A 17,886-nucleotide genomic window follows, 5' to 3' on the forward strand; every position below is an offset into this window, starting at 1 on the left:
TGCGCGGCGGCAGCAGCGCCCCACGAGTCCAAAGGGACGTGCACGTGACTTGCTGATCGCTGCCGCGCGGCCGTGCCCATGCAAGATGCGAGATGCGCTGCGCGCCAAGCCAGGCGGGCGCTCTGCAGCGGCACACAGGCGGCGTGCTGCCACCAGGCATCCGAGCAGCGTCGAGAGAGCGCATGCTCCGCGACGCACTCCACACGCCGGCCCGATGCCCCTCTCCCTCGCGCCCCTCAGCGCCACTGCATGCTGCGAGGCGACGCCGCTGCCGTCACTGCTCAGCTGCAGCATGCAGCGCATGCGAGACAGCGGCGCTATGCAGCGATACGAGCAGAAGCGCAGCGCGAGAGCATGTGCCCCTGCGGCACGAGGCGAAGGCGCCGGGCGGAGCGGCGAGATCGCCATGCCGCGTGCGTGCGTCGGCCGCCGGCCGCATCATGCTACCGCTGCATGCGACGCTGCGGTCGCAGGCGGCCTGCCTGCCGCTGGCCTGACCCTGCCCCAGCCGGCGGGTCAGCGAGCCGGCAGGCGGCGACACACCGAGGCGCAATCTCCCCTCCACCTTCCTCACCCTCACCTCTCCCGCTTCAAGCCAGACCATGCGTTTCCTCCCGCTCCTCTCCGCCCTCCTGCTGTCCAGCGTCGGCCTCGCAGCCGCGCAGGAGAGCGGCTCGAGCAGCAGTGCCAGCGCGAGCAGCGAGGGCGGCAGCAGCAGTGCGGCGCCGAGCTCCACGGCGGGCGCATCGTCCAGCTCGTCGGGCGCAAGCTCCAGCATGCCCACGTCGGCGCCCAGCTCGTCGGGCGGCGGCGGCGGCGGCGACAGGGTCTGCTCCATCCTCGTCGGCGACCCGAACGGTGAGTTGTCGGTGAGGAGGACGAGAGCGGCGAGGTAAAGGCGTCATCGTAGCGGTGAGGAGGAGACAAGGGACTCGCGAGCAAACATCGCTTTGCTACCCTCTGGGCGAGGGAGCATCAGGACAGGGCGTCGTCAGCTCTCGCTGCTGCTAGCCAGCTCCGCGCTTCGACTGTCGCTTTCTCTTGCGCAAAATCTCTGCCCCTTGTCTGCGCACTCATCTGACGCTCCTCAACCTGCGTCTCGCTCCTCGCCAGTGCGTCAAGCCGACTGCACCTACTCGTCGACCTTCACGCCGCCGTACGACCAGTCCTCCATGGCGTCGTACCTCATCGGCGGCTACCAGGCGGGCCAGGGCGAGGAGATTGACGCCGTGGCGACGCAGTTCGCCGAGGGTGCGTGCTGCCTGCCTGCTTGAGCCTGTTCCGAGAAACAACGCTGATGTACATGCTGGCGCGAGCAGAGGTGCTGCAGTACTACCCGACCATGACGTCCTCCGTCTCGCAGCTCGCTCCCGAGTTTGGTGCGTCTGTCCTCCTTCTCAGGTCCCTTCCCGTCACTCAGCTGACGCCTCCTGCGCACGACACAGCCTCGGCCATCCGCGCCTCCATCGCAGCGACCAAGCCCGACGGCGCTGCGGGCCTGCACGTCCCTCGTGGCCTTGGCGCCGTCGCTGCTGCCGGCGCCGCCATCGTCGCTGGTGCCGTGTTCGTGCTCTAAGCGGAGCCCGGCCCTCGACGTCTGCTTGCAACCCCCTCTGCGACGCGCTGCGACGCTCTGTCGCACCGCACCGCTGCGAGCTTCTCACTCTTCTCCCTCTCTAGCGCCTCCTCAGTCCCGCGTTGTCTCCATGTCCCTGTCGCTGTACTCCTTGCCTCCACTTGCTTCTTGCTAAGTCCAAATCGATGCCCTTGGGCCTTTGCACTGATCCCTTCGTTGTAGCGAAACGTCTCGAACGCTCGAGCTGCTCGGCGCTGAGCGGTGCAGCTTAGCGCTTGCGTGGGCTTCATGCGAAGCGGCATCGCTGCATGGCCGCGGTCGTGCGCTTTGGAGGTGAGGCGAGACGGCATGGCATTATGCGGCGCCCACGCTTGCTCTCAGCATCTTCGAGGCCGTGAGACGGCTGCGTCGTCGGTCCCAGACGGACACGTCAGCTGCCACGCACACCTAAGGGCGGCGCGACACCCGGGACGAGAACGGTCGTCGCAGGGACTCGCGCTTGCTTGGGCTGCACGGAAATGCCCCTCGACGCTGAGTGACTGATGAGGACTGCCAGCACCGTTACCGCCGCCTGCGAGGGCCGGATTGGGTCGCCGCCGCCGCCTGCTGTCATTCCGCTCCTATCTCATCTCGAGCTGCTTTCTGCTCCATCACCACTCATCGCTCTCCCCAGACTCCATCACCGCGTACCGCGCCGCTCGAGCTCCATCGCCTCTCGCTCCGCCCATCCTCAGCCGCGCTGAAGAGCGCACTGAACCCTAGCCTACTCCGGCGCCCGACGCCGCTCCGCCTCTCACCTCGTCGCCTTTCACCTCGCCGCCTCGCTTGGCTCTCCGATCACACGACGCGCCGCACAGCCTCTCCATCGCTGCAGAGCGATTCCAAAGACCCGTCTTACACCATCGCTCGTCGTCGTTGGGCTCAGACGTTCCCTCGCCCACCTGCTTCGCTCTACGACTGCTCCGCGCTTCGTCTGCATCTGAGAGGCACGCTACAGGGCGCCCGAACGTCATCTTCGCACGCCGCTCGCCGCACAGCCCGTCATGCTCGAGCCGGCTTCCCATGTGCCAGGCACTCCCCTCTCCGCGGACATGCATCTTCTGGCGTGGATGCCGCTCGAGATCCTGGCGTGCGTCGCGTCGCACCTGAGCGCCTCCGCCTATATCAATCTCTCAATGACGAGCCGCGAGATGCGCACCCTGCTGCGACAGCCGCACTTTCTGCGTCGCGTGGTCGCCTGTCCCCAGAGCGACAGGGCCCGGCGCTGGGAAGAGCGAGAGGCAGACCCACTTTGGGAGCAGCTTATCATCCAGAGATGCTTGATGGAGGGTCTGAACCGGACTCTGCCGCCCGAATGCGATGCCGAATACGCGGACATCAACTGTCCCATCGTCAGCTTGGACGGTCGTTACGTCGCCTGGGTCCTCCCGAGCACCTTGGACGACGGGACCAGGAACGAGGACAAAGGCATCTGGCTCTTTGATGTCTTTCAAGCGTATTCAATCCGTCTTCCTCGCCTGAGAGGTCAATCATTTGCCAGAGAAGTCAGGCTGCACGTCGAGAGCGACTTGATGATCCTCGCTGGCCCGGACCGGCAGACGTTGTGGGACCTCAACGATCTTTCCTCTCCAATCTTCAGCAACAAGAGGAAGGACAACGAGCGGGCTCGGGACGTGTTTGCACCCATTGACGGCGGCAGCCACCTCATTGTTCGTGTGAACAATTGCATCAAGCTCCTACGCACCGACCTGCTCAAGGCACGCAAGAAGTCCTCGGCCACGGTGCACGTCTGGACAAACGTTTCTGCCTTGGCCTTCTCTGCCGCCTCGCCCGTCTTGCTCATGGCCGGAGAAGAGACAAGGAGCGAGAGCGGACTAAGAGCCGGGGCAGAGGCCAGCCACGAGACCAGAGTCCCGCAGGGTTCCATCCAGCAGTGGAATGCTGCGACAGTGACGCTACAGAGTGAGGTCAACTTCAGTCTCTTCTATGACTGCCTTGCAGTGTCAGACAACGGGACTCGCGCTTTAGCAATCGGCGATCTTCCAGATGAATCCGGCCGGCGCCGCTACCAAGCACACGTGTGGACGCTTGGCAATCCCCTACAGACAAGAAGCACTTTTGACCTCATCGGTCACTTCAGGCGCTTTTCTCTGTCGCCGGACGGCCGCTATCTGGTGTACACCGCGTGCAAGAAGAACAGTGCGCGTGGCGTCCCAGAGTGGCCCTATCCAGAGTGGCGACTGCTGATTCAGGATCTCGACAACGTCAAGCGTATGCCTCTGACTTTTGTCACCAACGCCTACTACCCAGACGTTCCTCGATACTACTTGACTCGTCTTGGCTTGGCAGCTCGAGAGATCGTGCTGCACTGCGAGGAAGTGCTTGTAAGTGACGCGCTGACTGGGCAAAGGCGGACAGCAGAGCTGACCCGACCCTCAATCTGCAGCCGTCGTCGCAGCTTTGCTACCCAGAAGAGAACCGCCTGCAAATTAAAGGCTCTTTTGATAACTTCTGGGTGGTGACTGCGGACATCACCTACTTCGAGGACGATACCGAAGACGGGGAGCTGGATCTTCGCGTTGTTTATCCCACAGCCATCCGTGCTCTGGCCTCATATGGCTGAGACCTTACTACTTGCTGAGCTGTACTGAGAGCCCACAGGGCCACGCCTCTTCATGTAATCCTGATCATCTTGTCGTTCGGCGCGTCGTGCGCACGCTGTTGTCCATCGAGCGGGTTGGGAACGCTTCGCCTGCGAGCTGTGGCAAGCAAGTGGCCAGAACCAAGCTTGGCGAGCGTGTTGCTGCGACAAGCGCTCTCGACATCGTCCTCTTGCATGCTATCGACTCGGCCGAGGTTGCGGCGTGACCCCTGAGTGTGACGCAGGTACGTGATCGAGACGCGCGTCGGGTGGAGGAGCGGCGTCGACGTTGGCAAGCTCAGAAGGGCATTATGCCGCGCCCCGAGCTTGCTTCATGACCGCCACACCCACTCAGCAACCATTGCTGCTGCTGTCACGACCACCTCTTCTCTCCGCTCTACGTTCTACGCCAGGGCGTCCGCATCGGCACGTCTGCGGGCCTAGCCACGCACGGCTGCGAGCTCGCCGCAACGCACCGGCCCTGCGTTGCGTCTTGTCTTCGCCATGACGGACTCAAGCCCAAACGCAGAGCCGGCCGCGCCGAACCCCTTCGTCGCTGCGGCAGCGAGCCTTTCTGGTGCAAGCGACGCTGCTCCCAGCTCCGCGGCCGCTACTTCAAGCTCCCACCATGCCGCAGCGACGAGCGACGCCTCGTCGAGCGCCGAACGCGCTGATTCGACGGCAACCGCTGCCTCAAGCCGTCACGAAGCTGCCGAGATGACTCCTCCTTCGCACTCTCTCGCCACTCCGCCTGCGGGCCTTTCTGCTGCCGCAAGCACGGCCGGCGCTGCCTCGAGCCTTCCTGCGACGACTCTTGGAGCGCCTCGCACGGAGTCCAGCGGGCCGCTGGCCCGTCTTCCGCCCGAGCTGCTGCTGCTGCTCGTCGACTCGCTCGATGCGGACTCCTACCTCGCGCTAGCGCAGACGTGTGGTCACCTGCGCCGCGCCTTCCGCAAGCCGATCTTCCTCAAGCACATCGTCGCGTGCCCGAGCAGCGACAAGCCGCGTCCGTGGGAGCGGCGTGTGTCGGACCCGCTGGTGAGTCTGCCTTACCTCGGGCACGCAATGCACAGGCGCTCACGTACTGTTCTAGTGGGAGCAGCTCATCCTCGAGACGAAGCTCGTCAAGCGCGCCACCTCCACCCCGCTCCGCTGCTCGGGCCTCGAGCAAGACTCTGAGATTGCGCAGACAATGAGTCTAAGCACAGACGGGCGCTACATCGTGTACCAAGTGTCTTGCCTCTTCGCCGGCTTCCACATTTCGCCGCGGGCGCCTGCACCGTCGCGCCATTACACGGTGTGGCTGTGGGACATCTTTGCCGACTCTCACTTCGAATTGGCGGACTTGGCTCCTCAGGCTTGCCATAATGGCTTCAGCTTGCATGTAGAGCACGATCTCCTGCTCGTCTACCACAGGGGCGAGACGACTTTGTGGCACCTCAACGATCTGTCTGCGCCGCTGTTCTCTCAGACTCTGGACTACAACGCAACCTCGCCTCGGGTGCGGCCCGTGCAGGATAGCTCATCCTGCGGGCTCGCAGACTCGGGCAGATATCTCGTCGTACGCGTTGCCAACAGCAACGAAGTTTCAGTGCTGCAGGTCGACGCGCTCAAGAGACAGGGCTTGCCCGCAGCTCGCGTGCTTAGCTGGAAGGAGGTCGACGCCTTTGCCTTCTCAAGCGCCTCGTCGGACGTTCTCATTGCCGCTGATCAGCGCGTTCAACACTGGAACGTCGACACCCGTCAAATGCTGCACGAGGAAGACTACGCGCACTTTCCAGCACCTCCAGGGCTGCTCGCGATGAGTCAAGACGGGAAACGAGCTGTCGCTTGTCCATGGGGCAGCGGAAAGTGGGGAGCTGTTCAAGAGTCGTGCGCATGGGCACTGAGGGAGCCTTCATGGCCTCTTACGCGCTTTCCGTCGCTCGACGTCTGTCGCGCTCGTTACGCCGAGTACGACTATGGCCGCCCACACGTGCTGTCTTCCGACGGGCGCTTCTGGGCTTACTCAGTCTCCTTCTACCCCGACGTAGACGACGAGGGAGGTCAGATCGACGACGACGACTTCGCACACCACTTTACGATCCTGCACGACCTGATCAATCCTGCAGCGCCGCCTCTTGCTGTGAGGGACTGGGGCGACTACGACGAGAGAGATACCGACGAGGCTTTCCGATCCGAGATGGTCGCCAAGCTGCTCTTCATCGAGCTGGCCGGAAGCCAGTCGGCAATCGAATCGTCGCGCCCAGTGGAGCTCGCCGAATGCTCAGATTCGCAGACGGCCGAAGAGGCGTCTTGGGCTCTGGAGAGGGTAAATGCCCAGTATGTCGAGATCGAACGAGCTTCCGACGCTGCCGGCAAGGATGCGACATCGCCCGCGCCACCAGCCTCACTGCTGCGCGACCAGATGGGATGGACGGAGCTTTTTGCCGCAGAGCTGTCGCGGGACAAGCGCTGGGTTGCCTTGTCCGGCGGCGAACTTATGAAGATCGTGCTTGTGCCGCTCACGGCGCCGCACGACCTCTACGACGATGCGTTCGACAGGCGTCCGTACGAGCCATCTTTGCACGACGAAGCCGGCGTCGACTGAGCCGCACGCCGGCACACGCACAAGCAGACGGATTCGCGGCGCCGGCGCCGGCGCCAGGATCGCAAGCTCCGGCCGCACTCGGCTCTTCTTCGTCCAACACACCACGGCACACTCCGTCACTTCCCGCCTCTGCTCTCTTCCTCTCGCGGCGCTGCTGCGCTCTGTCCCCTCTCGACCCTCTCGACCCTCTCGACCCTCTCGACCCTCTCGACCGCCTCGACCGCCATGAATGATCATCACTTTGCCGTGTGCCTCTGTCTGACGCAGCACCGAAGGTAGCGGTAGCGCGTCGAAGGCAGAACGGCGCGGCGTGCTTGCGGCCCTACAGCTCCGTCCACGTCACGCCCGCAGGAGCCGCGCTGTCGATGCACAGCAGAAGGGCTCTGCGAGCCGCTGCTCAGAATACGCCGCGATGCTGAAAATGTCAAAGCGCAGCGAAAGTGTTCGGGACTGTAGCTGATTGCTAGCGGCCACGTCGTCGAAGAAGGAGCCGAGCGGAGGAGGATTGACGGCGATGCAGCGCGTCTCGACGGCGACACAGCGCGTCTCTCCTGCACGCCTTGTGCCTCACCGCTGCCTCGTTGTCGTGCCATGCAGCCTCAGAGACGCACACCCATGGGGCAGACACGTCGCAGCCACGTTGCGTACACATTGCACCGCTGCCAGAACGTGCGAGACGCAGGACGTCATGCGCTGTGCTGTGCGACGTTGAGTCGGCCTGCCGGCGGCACGGGAGCGGACCGGCGCCGGCTCGACGTGCGCTCGACCCGGATGGCCGCAGAGCCGCAGCAGCTGCCCATCTGATGCCTGATGGCGCTTCGTTCCAGCGTGCAGCCACGGTCCCTTCCCGGCTCGGAGCCGGCAGCTGCAGCTTGAGTTGGCCGCCGGCGTGCCAGGGGCAGCAGCTTTGGGCGCAAGCGTGAGACGGGCCGCCGCTCCCGCTGCGGCGAAGGCGGTCGAGTCATACGCGCATGAGCCCGCGGCGCCGTGCAGCGGCAAGCCGGAAGGATCAAGGCACGCACCGCGTGGCTGCAGCGGCGGCGGCGGGCGGGGCGGGCAGAGCGGCCGCAGCACGCCAAGCGCGCAAGGCGGGAGAACTGCAGCCGGGCAGCGGGCAGTCGCTCGCTGCACCGCACACAGGCGCCGTGCCCGGCGTCGCTGCCGTGTGCAGGCGCCTCATAAGGGCGGCGCGTGCCTGGCGCACTGTTGCCGGCCCCATCTTTCGCTCCTCCAAGCACCTCCCTCCTCGCGTCGCCCTCTCCAGCCTCTGGCACACCCCGCGCTCGACCAGCGCACCATCTCCTTCTGGCACACCCTACAGCACCACATCGCCACTCTCCCACAATGCTCTGCCTTGCCTAAGCGCCTCTGCTCGTCGTCCGACGAACACCCCACCCCCAACCCACCCAGACACAACGCCGCGACTCGCCCACCATGGTGCGCCCAACATGCCTCTTCCTCGGCACTGCCTCGACACAACAACAACAACAGCAACAACAAGCCAGTCAGAATGAGCAACAGTCTTGCACAGCTGGCGGGCCAGGAGTGTGAGTTTGTCGCCGTCTCACATGCCGCATCACACTCGTCCTGACACACCTCACCAGTCACTTCTGAGCCCGTCGACTTTTCCTTTCCCGTGCACTCTTCGCCCTTTGAGGCGCTCAGCGCCGACGACTTCTTCTCCTCTCCGGAGTGGAGCACGAGCGACAGCAGCACGGACCCGTCGCCGGCGCTCTCCGCGGCCTTCGACTTCTCCTCGTGCGATGCCACGCCGCTGCTCGAGCACGACGACATGCCGCTCGACGAGTCGTACGACGCATACGCCGCACTGCCGCTCTTTGGCGGCGCCGGCCTCGACGGCTTCGCCGACAGCAAGAGCCTCGCCAGCCTGCCGCTCGGCGGCACGACACAGGCCGAGGGCATGAAGCTGCCGCTCCTCACCGACGCCGCGGCACTGCTCAACGCCTTTGGCGGTGCTGCACTGCACGATGCACAGGCCGAGGCGCCCACCACCGTGTCCGGCGCCGAGCTTCTCGCCGTCGAGGCTGCCTCTACCGTCGTCGAGCCCGCCGTCGAGGCTCCGGCACCGACGTCGGCACTCGACCTACCGGCACTGCACGGCATCAAGCGTCGCGCGACGGCCGACGAGCTCCTGCCGCTCGACGCGCCCATCCAAGCTCGTCACTACGCTTCGCCGTCGAGCACCAGCCGCAAGGCCATCAAGGCTCTCCCGGCTCGCAAGCGTCGTGCTGCCGCTGCCGCTGCCGCTTCTGGCGCATCGACGCCCGTCGCCGAAGCTACGCCGGCTTCGCCCGAAGGCGACTGCGAAGCCTCCTTTGCGCTCGCCGAGGCCAAGATCGCGGCGACGCGCGACCCGGTCGCTGCCAAGCGTCTGAGCAACACGCTCGCCGCCCGTCGCAGCCGTCACCGCAAGGCCGAGGAGCTCAAGACGCTGCACGACACCATCGCGGCGCTCAAGGAGGAGTGCGAGGGCTGGAAGCGCCGGTGTCTTGCGCTTGAGGCCGAGCAGTGACGAGCAGCGCTCTTCGTCGTCTCGCTCCACGTCCGTTCGTTCCCGCACGCTCACCGATCAAAAATCTTTCGCATCCTTGCGTCGCATACCCAAGACGACGCACCTACTGCTCGCCTCTTTCTCGCTCGCTCTTTCGCATCTCTCCCGCTCCCTTCGCTTGACCCACTGTCTCGGTCCGTGCCTCGACCCACTGTAGTCTTCTGAGCTGTGCTCTCGTGATGAAATTGTATCGCTGCTCGCCTTCATTCTGCCTGAGTGCCTGAGATTTGCTTGCACGCTGAGATGTGAAATGCAGCGAGGGAGCGGACTCAGAGCGCATCGATCGGGCAGAGGATGGCCCGAGCGGCAGCGGAGTGCCGACTTCGAGCGGCGAGGCGGCGGTTCAGAGCCGCGCGTCAGGGGGTGCCGCTCTTCTCTTCCCACCACGACGACCTAATCAAGCCGCCTCGTGTTCGCCCAGCATGTACGCCGTAGCGTGCGTGCGCTCCGTCTCCTCAAGCCGCCACGCGCTGACTTCGTGGCGCGCACGCACAGCGACTTCTGTCTCATCCCGATGAACACGCCGACGCCGAGCGTCGGCGCTTACATCGCGGCGTGCCAGCGCGTGCTGGAGCGGTATGCGAAGCAGGACGGCTTCAAGTACGAGGTGCGTCCGCTATGGCTTGCATGCGCTACGTAGCTGACGCCGTGAGGCTCACAGATGCAGTACGTCGCTAGCTGAGAACAGCTGAGCACGCAGACGACAGACTGATCTCTGCGGCGCAGCGGGTACGGCACGAACCTCGAGGGCTCATTCAGCGTCGTCTGCCGCGCGATCGAGGAGTGCCACGAGGCCGTGCACGCCATGGGAGTGCGTGCCTCTCTGCACACTCTGATCTCTACATCGCTCGCTGATGCCCACCACAGTGCCCACGCATCGCGACGGACATTCGCATCGGCACGCGCACCGACAAGCCAGCGCCCGGTGCGGCGGCCAGCGAGGGAGAGACACAGGGAGAGGAGTGGGAGAAGGGCCTGGGCGAGAATGAGCGCAAGCGCGAGAGCGTCAGACGACGGCTCGCACAGGAGTGAGGGAGGAATGGTCATTGATGAGTCTTCGAGAGAGATACGAGAGGGACGAGATAATCGAGAGTAAACAGGAGAGCACGACGAGCTGGCGGACAGAAAGTTAGGCCGTCGACCGACGTGAGGCGAACCGAAGGGAGAAATCGAGCCACGGCGGACGAGAGGCGGGTGGAAAGAGCTTGAGGTCATGGTGGATCAAGCAAAAAGACGGAAAGGAGAGCGGCTTGCAGCTGGCGGTCGAAGACACATCTGCGCACGTCGAGGAGCCTTTTGCGGGCCGTCATGGAAGAGGACGGAAGAGATGGGACGTGTACACTATGGTGCGGCGAAGCTGAAGCGACCAGGCGTAGCGAACGGCGCTGCGCACTACAGCAGAAGCGATAGAGCGTCTGACGATGAGTGGCGCAAGACTGTCTTTCCGAATGACGAGCGCGAGAGTAGAGGAGCAAAGACGAGGCAGTGTGCTGCTGTCGGCGGCTCACTCATTGGCCCATCCGCGCACTCGCTGGCCAGGTTCACCGTTGAAGCAGCAATTCGCATCTCGAAGCAGATTGCGGTGCAGCACCTCCGAGGCGCGGATAGGGAAGATCAAGTTGGAGACCGGCGATGATTCTCGAAGCGGCATGACCATCCACTGTTTGTCAGGCGACAAGCACGAGGGCTGCTGCTGAAGAAAGTCGCAGGGCCATCCGTGGCGAGACAGCAGCGAGAGGTTCTCAGAATCCTTGACAGTCGCAGCGGAGGTCCAAGCCGGTGAGATCTCCCGGACTTTGAGGCTGCGCAGGCTTTCCGGCACCATTGCGAATTGCTCCTGCGTGTCCTCGTCATTCTGGCCGCCGGAGAAGTCCCAGAAAGGCAAGGTGTATGTTGCCGAACTTGCGCGCGTGTGTAGATCTGCAAACAGACCTGGCCAAGCGCTCAGTTCGGCGAACATCAGTGCCATCGCCTCGCGAATGTCTGTGCCGTCGTAATCGCATCCGGCATCCCATGACAGAGGCTCTGTGCGCGTGTCCGGCGAGTCAAGATCATAGATCAGAGTGGCGCAGGTGTGTTCGTGCCTGTGGGGCAGCTGACCCTCCGGACTATATGCCCAGAAACGCCCATCCGGTGACAGAACGCTTGAATAGTCACATGCATAGCCGAGTGTTGGGATCGGAGCGCATTGAGCAGAGTCGCTGAAGTCCCATGTACAGGCAGCAGCGTACTGGGTGCTCTTGCCAGCAAGCTGAGTGTGCTCTTCAGGACGTGAGAGACTGACAACACGTTGGCCGTTCTCCGAGAGCTCGAGCCGTCCCGGAAGCGCTGGAAAGTCAGAGAACAATCTTGATGTCAGCAGGATGGGGACGCCAGACTCGTTGGTAGCCCAGTGCTGCACAGTATTTGCAGGGACGTGATAGCAAGCTGCTTCCGGCGGCGGTAACTTTGAGAGCGCAGGGATGTCGAGAGCCGGAGCCGGACCGTGCAGCGTGCCGAGATCAAATGCCCCTGCGAGTACAATGTTTGGCGAGCCGTTGGAGCACGCAGCTGCGTACACGCCCGTCCAGGTGAAGGCAGCAGCCGATGAAGTGCTGTTGCGCTCTTTCAGCACCTCGACTCGATGTAGCAGCACTCTCTGCTCCTCGTGTACCATGAGATACGTGGCCTTCTGCAGCAGAGCAACCATTGGCCGGCGTTCGTAGGTGACTGTGCCTTGCAACGTCTCTTTTGTTGAGTAGAGGACGCGGCTGAGGTGAGCGTCTAGGTGCCACAGCGTTGCTCTCTGTACGAGGTCGCGAGCGAGGAGCAAGTCGTGCTGCACATGCAGGCTGATCCTGAAGCCGTAGTGGCAAGACAGCTCCATGTCCAGTTTGAAGCAGCGATCTGCGTAGAGGTCCCACAGGCAGAGCCAGGTGAAGCGGCTTCGTTGCTCCGAAGGTAGTCCAATGGGCGGCGTGCGATATGGGTACTGCAGCAACCACGCAACGTACCGGCCGTCGTCGCTGATACTCGGAGCGTAATTCATGCCCGGGTAGTCGGGAGTCTGCAGAATCCGCTGACGCGCGCGGTCAACGAATGCCGTCTGGATGATGAGCTGCTCCCATAGCGGGTTGAGATTCGATGATCGACACTCCTCCCAGGCACGGGGACCCGAGCTTCTTGGGCACGCCACGACTCGCTGCAAGAGCCCCGACGTGGTCAGAGTGCGACGCAGCGTGCGGCACGTGCTGGAGAGCTGCACATGGTCTCGGGCGTCGACCAGATCGATGACGCACAGAAGCACGTCAAGCGGGAGGCGAAGGAGCGGCGCGCTCGGCGCAGAGACCGCTGCCGTGCCTGCGATGAGGAGCGGCGCGCTCAGCGCAGAGACCGCTGCCCTGCCTGCGATGAGGAGCGGCGCGCTCGACGCTGAGACCGCTGCTCTGTCTGCGGTGAGGAGTGGCGCGCTTGACGCTGATATCGCAGCGCTGACTGCGATGAGCGTGCTCGGCGCTGAGGGCTCTGCACTGGCTGTGTCGGCGAGCGGCGCGCTCGGCGCTGAGTGTCCTGCTGCGCTATCTGAGACGGCGGCCTCGACGATGTCGTGCAGCTCAGAGGGGAACGACATGATGTGTGACTCCGCTCTCGTGGTGGGTGATCGTGGTCGTGGCGAGGGGGGCCGAGCTCGTCGCCCGCCGGCCGTGATGAGCCTCATGTCGGGCATGCGCAGCGCCGCGCGGGACGCGTGCGTGTCGCCTACTTTGACTTCAGCGAAGAGGGGCCATGCCGCCCACTCGCCGCCTGCCACGACCTCCTGCACAAACATCACCCACCGGCACCCAGTAGACTTAAGCGATTAGATTCCAGCAATACGAGCTTGAAGGCAACATCGAGCGCCAGCGGCGTGCGACGCAAGTTTCGCACGGCAAATACATGCATCGCTGTGCGACGATGGTGTGGCCACGTCATGTGCTGCGTTAGAGAGTCTCGCATGCGGCTAAGTATCGATTCTGGACATTCGGGGGGCGCGAGCTACAACAGCGCAGGAGAGGCAAGATGCTGCGCAGTATAGTGCAACAGGCATAGCGGGGAGGACTTCGAAGCTGATCGAAGAGACAGGCACTGACAGAGAAAGAGAGCGAGTCGTGGGAGGCTGGGGTGAGGAAGCGGCGAACGACGAGCGGAGCGACTCGATTCTGATTGTGCTGAGCGTTGGCTGCGACACTCCTCAGCGAGCGTGAAGCCGTGGTCGCAAGAGCGGTGCGCTCTCAAAGTCGGACTTGAGTCCAGCCGAACGTCGAGCCTATCAGCGTTCGTTTGGTGTGTCGGACGGCACTTCGAGCAGCTTGCGCAGCTCGGCTTGAAGCGACTCGTCCGCCCCGCTCGGGACGATGACGCCACCGACCGGGTGACGCTTGCTCAGAGCGCAAACCCATTGACCATCGGGCGAGAGATTGGAGACGAGGCACTTCGGCAAGTCGTGAAAGACGCTGCGCAGGGACGGAGACACTGCGGGGGATGGCGTCGCCTGAGCCCCGGACTCGAGTGCTCGCAGTGCCGGCCGGTCAAACAGTCGGACTCCGGACTTGTGGAGAAGCCCGAATTGATGCCGCGACGGATGCTCAGGGCGGAATAGAGGCCCAAACTCGCGAAAGCTGCGGGCCGGTTTGATCGCGCGCAGCTCAGCGAAAAGGAGTGAAGCGAAGAGAGGAAAGAAGCCTGATCCCCACTTTCGCGGCAGTATGGTGACTAGAGGGCTCGAGTCTGGCTCGCAAGTATTATGTACCAAAGCGAGCCGGAGAACGGGATGGCGCATAAGGTAAGCAAAATAGCCACTTTCACTTGCGAGAGCAAGAGACCGGTATAGGTCTCCCTGGAGATTGCTACGAGGCTTGGAGAACGACGTCAAGCGCCAAGCACCGTTGTTCAGCTCCCAAGTGCATGCGACCTCATCTGCTGGCGGCCAGGTGAGCCCGGGCTGCGCGATCTGGTGCACAAGCGCCACGGCGCGGCTGCCGTCATCGGACAGCAGCAGCTCTTCGACCGGTGTGGGGAAGAGACACAGACTCTTTGTGGCTATCAAAGCGCGATTGCTCCAGTGCTGGACCGTGTCGCCATCGAGAGGCTGAGGCGTCCTTGGCATCTGGCAATAGTCCAAAGCAGACGCAGACTCGTCGGTCGATTGCGTTGCGCTCGAGCTAGGCGCATCTGGCGGTAGGGAGAGCAGCTTGGCTCTGCCAAGCAGTAAGAGCTGCGGCGAGCGCTTGGAGCACGCGAACTCTCTGACGCCACTCCAGGTAGCGACGGTGTCTGTAGCCGAGCAAGAGCATTCTTGATGGCACGGACGGCTGCGCAAGCACGACTTGTACTTCTTCAGCTCGTCGACGAGCAAGAGTGAGACGACGTCGCTACCGCGCTTCTTGACGATGAGATGAGCACCGTGATTTGCGAGTGCCATGTGACGCCTGTACTCCAGCTCGGGCACACTATACAGCCGTCTGGCCGAGTGATTCCGCAAGTGCCACAAAGTCGCCGCACCGTCCGAGTCGTGAAGCAGGAGTAGGTCTTGCTCGAGCTGCAGATCAAGTTCGAAGCCGCCGGAGCCGCTCGTGTCGACATCGAGTTGAAACGTGTCCCGGGCATAGAGATCCCACAGCCAGAGCCCGCCGCTGCCCTTGAAGAGCAGAGCAATGTAGCGCCCGTCGTTGCTCACCCTAGACCCGCGAAGTTTGGCCATCCAGGGAAGCAAGGCGCACTGGTGCAGACTGCGCCGCGCGTGCTGGGCGAAGTTGGCCTGTAGAATCACCTGCTCGAACAGAGGATCAGTGCTGCGACGCTCCCAGGATCGAGCGACGCAGCTGCTCGGACAGGCGACGATTCTTTTGAGATAGTCGGCCTTCTTCAGATCATCGCGTGGCGCGCGACATGTAGCGGACAGCGCGAGATAGTCCTTCGGATCGAGTTGCTCGACGATGTAGAGCATGAGCTCCGCAGGGAGCCGAGTGATCGAACAAAGTGGTGACATAGGCGGCTCTTCGGCCAACGATGCTTCGGTGCAGGAGAGACGACCTTGTCCGGCTGCAGCCGCCGCTGCGGTAGTCTGGCGCGTGCGCGAAGGACGTTTGGGCATGACGAAGAGCCGCTTGGCGTGACGGTGAGTGCGAGAAAGAAGCGTTTGGCGCGAGAGGCTGTGGTGGACGCTGTGTAGAGAGAGCTCGATGGGCGTGATGGTGTGAGCGAGAAAGCGAGAGGTGAGATGAGCACGTAGCTCATCAAGGCGGAAGTGGCGCGGCGGCATCAGCGACGCTCGGGCCGCGTTCCCGCGACGCTCGGGCCGCCGCCTCCTCCCGCTACGTCTGACCCCGGCCAGACAAGGGCAATGCCGCATGCTTGATGGTCGATGGAGCCGCGACGTGGTGTCTGGTGCTCGTGCTTCGACGGCCGAGGCGCGGTGACAGCTCGAGCTGCGCCGACGAGCTCTCGTCTCGACGCGACTCGTCTTCTGCGAGCGTGGCTCGTCCTTTCGCGAGCGCGGCTGCTTTCGCCGTGCCTGGCTCTCCTCAGCCTGTATTTCCGGTCCGCCGTGCGCCCTGTCTTGGACGCAGCTTGCTCTGACGGGCTCTCGAGTAGCGAGCACGACGCATGACAGACCCCGCTCCTTCTCAAGCACGACCCAACGTCTGATGACAAGCGTTTCCATTCCTTTTTCTACGCCTGCCGTGCCTCTCTGGCCATCTGCACTCTCTCCTCCAGGCGCGACCGCCGTCCCTCGATCGTAGCCATCCGCTTCGCCGTAGCTCTCGCCCTCCGCACTCTCCGCGCCTCATTCCGGCCCGCCACGCCCGCGCCCGCGTACGAGTTGGGCCCGACGTCGGCGATGCGCAGCGGCGCGCGCACGCGCGTGCCGACCGTCGTGGGTGCGTCGCGGACCTTGCGGGGACCGTTGGAGGGCAGTGCGGCGAGCTTGGCGCCGCGTGCGACGTTGGCGGCGTGCAGAGCGGGCTCGAGAATCGACGGCGGCTGCGAGAGACAGACACGAGTCAGCAGAGCATTCACTGTGTCGTGGAGGTGTGCAGTAGACTCACCTCGTTGCCCTCGTCGACGATCTCGCGGTACGGGCCTCGGATCTCGGCCGACGAGCCGGGCAGCGAAGGCACCGGCTCGTCCTCCTTCATGCCGCGCTGCATCTGCATCGTCTGCGCCGTGGGCGTGACACGTCCGCTTGCGCGACCATTTGAGCTCGAAGCAGCATTGGAGGAAGAGGCGTCCGAGGAGGAAGCAGCTTTCTGACGGTCGGCACGCTGCTTGTTCAGCGTGGCCTCAACGGGTGAGCCCAGGAGACGCTCCATCGAGGAGGCGAAGTGTGTTTGCAGAGGACGTCTCTGCGGCGCGAGGAAGAGGCGTGGTCAGCGAGCTGTGCCATCCGTCACTGGCGTCTTCCGCTCTCCATCTCGTGCCGCCGCCTAAGTGGCATCGTCGTGTGTGCTCAGAGTGTTCAAAGGTATGTGTAACCATGTGTGTGTCTTCAAGACTAATCGAGTTGTAACTCATCCTCGCTTGTGCTGCAGCCGCAGCCGCAGGCAACTCGGCCTCGTTGCCGCTCCATCTCCCCTCTCCCTGTCCTCTTCTCGACGCGACTCACCTCCTTGACCCACTCCTTCTCCAGCGCACACAGCCGCAGCACTGCCTCGACGCGATCGATCGGGATGTGGAAGCGCGTAGACAGAGCTCTCGGCGCGCCCGAGCCCTTCGGCTCTGCGATGTGCGCAGCCCACAGGGCCTGTCTCGTGTACGTCGGCAGCGGCGGAGACGGCTTGAAGGTCGGATTCAATGGGAACGGCTGTTTGCGCTGGCGTCAGCGAAACAAAGCAGAAGGGAAAGGGGAGCAACGCACCGTCGAGCCAATCCAGAACGGACCCCTCCCCATGGGCGGCAGCTTGTACTGCTTCGCAGCCGTCTGGATCCAGCGCTCAAACGGCGGCATGATCGCTGCCCTTGGGCCACTGCCAGAGCCACGCGGGCGCGCGGCATCGGAGGAGCGGCTGGCGCGGTCCTCGGAGATGGCCGAGCGTGCGGCGGGGGAAGGCACGGCAGAGGGCGCGGGAGTGGCGAGCCGGGATGAGGAGGTGGAGATGCTGCGCAGCGGCAGGCGCGAGCTGGAGGCGACGGGACCCCGCATGCTGAACGACGAGGAAGGGGCTGCGAGAGGGTGAAGAGGAGCGAGAGAGGCCGGTGCTCAGAGCAGAGGCAGCGCTGACCTTGCGCTTCGCGCGCGCGGCGCGCTTCTGCGCTTCTTCGGCCGGGCTCAGCCGCGGCTCACGTGCCACGTGGCCGGCGCGCGGCTCAACGCTCGGCTCCGCTCCCAGCAGCCTCGGAGCGTCATCGGTCGATCGTCCGGCGGGGCAGCAGGCAGGCCGCCAGCCTCCGGCTCAGGGCAGCGCGAGCGCATGCTCCACTCGAGGCGCAAGCCCAACATCCGTGCGCGGCCGTCACGGCCGAGCGTTTCACAGCGAGGCGGGCGCTCG

At 63.9% G+C, this 17,886-nt stretch overlaps 6 protein-coding genes across 6 annotated transcripts; 5 read left to right on the top strand and 1 right to left on the bottom strand.

Moving 5' to 3' along the window:
- Positions 1–200: 200 nt before the first annotated feature.
- FA09DRAFT_329981 (hypothetical protein) lies at positions 201–1,789 on the top strand. Its single transcript, XM_025742417.1, has 4 exons — positions 201–858; positions 1,114–1,251; positions 1,320–1,379; positions 1,446–1,789. Exons 1-4 carry the CDS (start codon positions 603–605, stop codon positions 1,574–1,576), a joined length of 585 nt encoding a protein of 194 aa, XP_025598100.1. The 5' UTR covers positions 201–602; the 3' UTR covers positions 1,577–1,789.
- A 1,833-nt stretch (positions 1,790–3,622) lies between these two features.
- FA09DRAFT_360647 (hypothetical protein) lies at positions 3,623–4,199 on the top strand (the record flags this gene model as incomplete). The annotated part of the gene is made up of 3 exons (XM_025745253.1): positions 3,623–3,654; positions 3,717–3,960; positions 4,023–4,199. 3 exons carry the CDS (start codon positions 3,623–3,625, stop codon positions 4,197–4,199), a joined length of 453 nt encoding a protein of 150 aa, XP_025598101.1.
- A 362-nt stretch (positions 4,200–4,561) lies between these two features.
- Positions 4,562–7,124, top strand: FA09DRAFT_329982 (hypothetical protein). Its single transcript, XM_025742418.1, has 2 exons — positions 4,562–5,255; positions 5,311–7,124. Exons 1-2 carry the CDS (start codon positions 4,722–4,724, stop codon positions 6,805–6,807), a joined length of 2,031 nt encoding a protein of 676 aa, XP_025598102.1. The 5' UTR covers positions 4,562–4,721; the 3' UTR covers positions 6,808–7,124.
- Positions 7,125–8,032: 908 nt separating this feature from the next.
- FA09DRAFT_360649 (hypothetical protein) lies at positions 8,033–9,513 on the top strand. The gene is made up of 2 exons (XM_025745254.1): positions 8,033–8,354; positions 8,412–9,513. The coding sequence occupies exons 1-2, from the start codon at positions 8,318–8,320 to the stop codon at positions 9,338–9,340; spliced, it is 966 nt and encodes a 321-aa protein (XP_025598103.1). The 5' UTR covers positions 8,033–8,317; the 3' UTR covers positions 9,341–9,513.
- Positions 9,514–9,646: 133 nt separating this feature from the next.
- Positions 9,647–10,502, top strand: FA09DRAFT_28272 (hypothetical protein). Its single transcript, XM_025739834.1, has 4 exons — positions 9,647–9,815; positions 9,875–9,979; positions 10,106–10,190; positions 10,247–10,502. Exons 1-4 carry the CDS (start codon positions 9,802–9,804, stop codon positions 10,409–10,411), a joined length of 369 nt encoding a protein of 122 aa, XP_025598104.1. The 5' UTR covers positions 9,647–9,801; the 3' UTR covers positions 10,412–10,502.
- Positions 10,503–16,053: 5,551 nt separating this feature from the next.
- On the bottom strand, positions 16,054–17,558 carry FA09DRAFT_329984 (hypothetical protein). Its single transcript, XM_025742419.1, has 4 exons — positions 17,256–17,558; positions 17,004–17,201; positions 16,447–16,743; positions 16,054–16,381 (listed from the first exon to the last, which is right to left on the bottom strand). The coding sequence occupies exons 1-4, from the start codon at positions 17,538–17,540 to the stop codon at positions 16,070–16,072; spliced, it is 1,092 nt and encodes a 363-aa protein (XP_025598105.1). The 5' UTR covers positions 17,541–17,558; the 3' UTR covers positions 16,054–16,069.
- Between the last annotated feature and the right edge of the window lie 328 nt (positions 17,559–17,886).

The sequence above is a fragment of the Tilletiopsis washingtonensis genome, assembly GCF_003144115.1.
Source record: "Tilletiopsis washingtonensis strain MCA 4186 unplaced genomic scaffold FA09scaffold_11, whole genome shotgun sequence".
NCBI classification, from domain to species: domain Eukaryota; kingdom Fungi; phylum Basidiomycota; class Exobasidiomycetes; order Entylomatales; genus Tilletiopsis; species Tilletiopsis washingtonensis.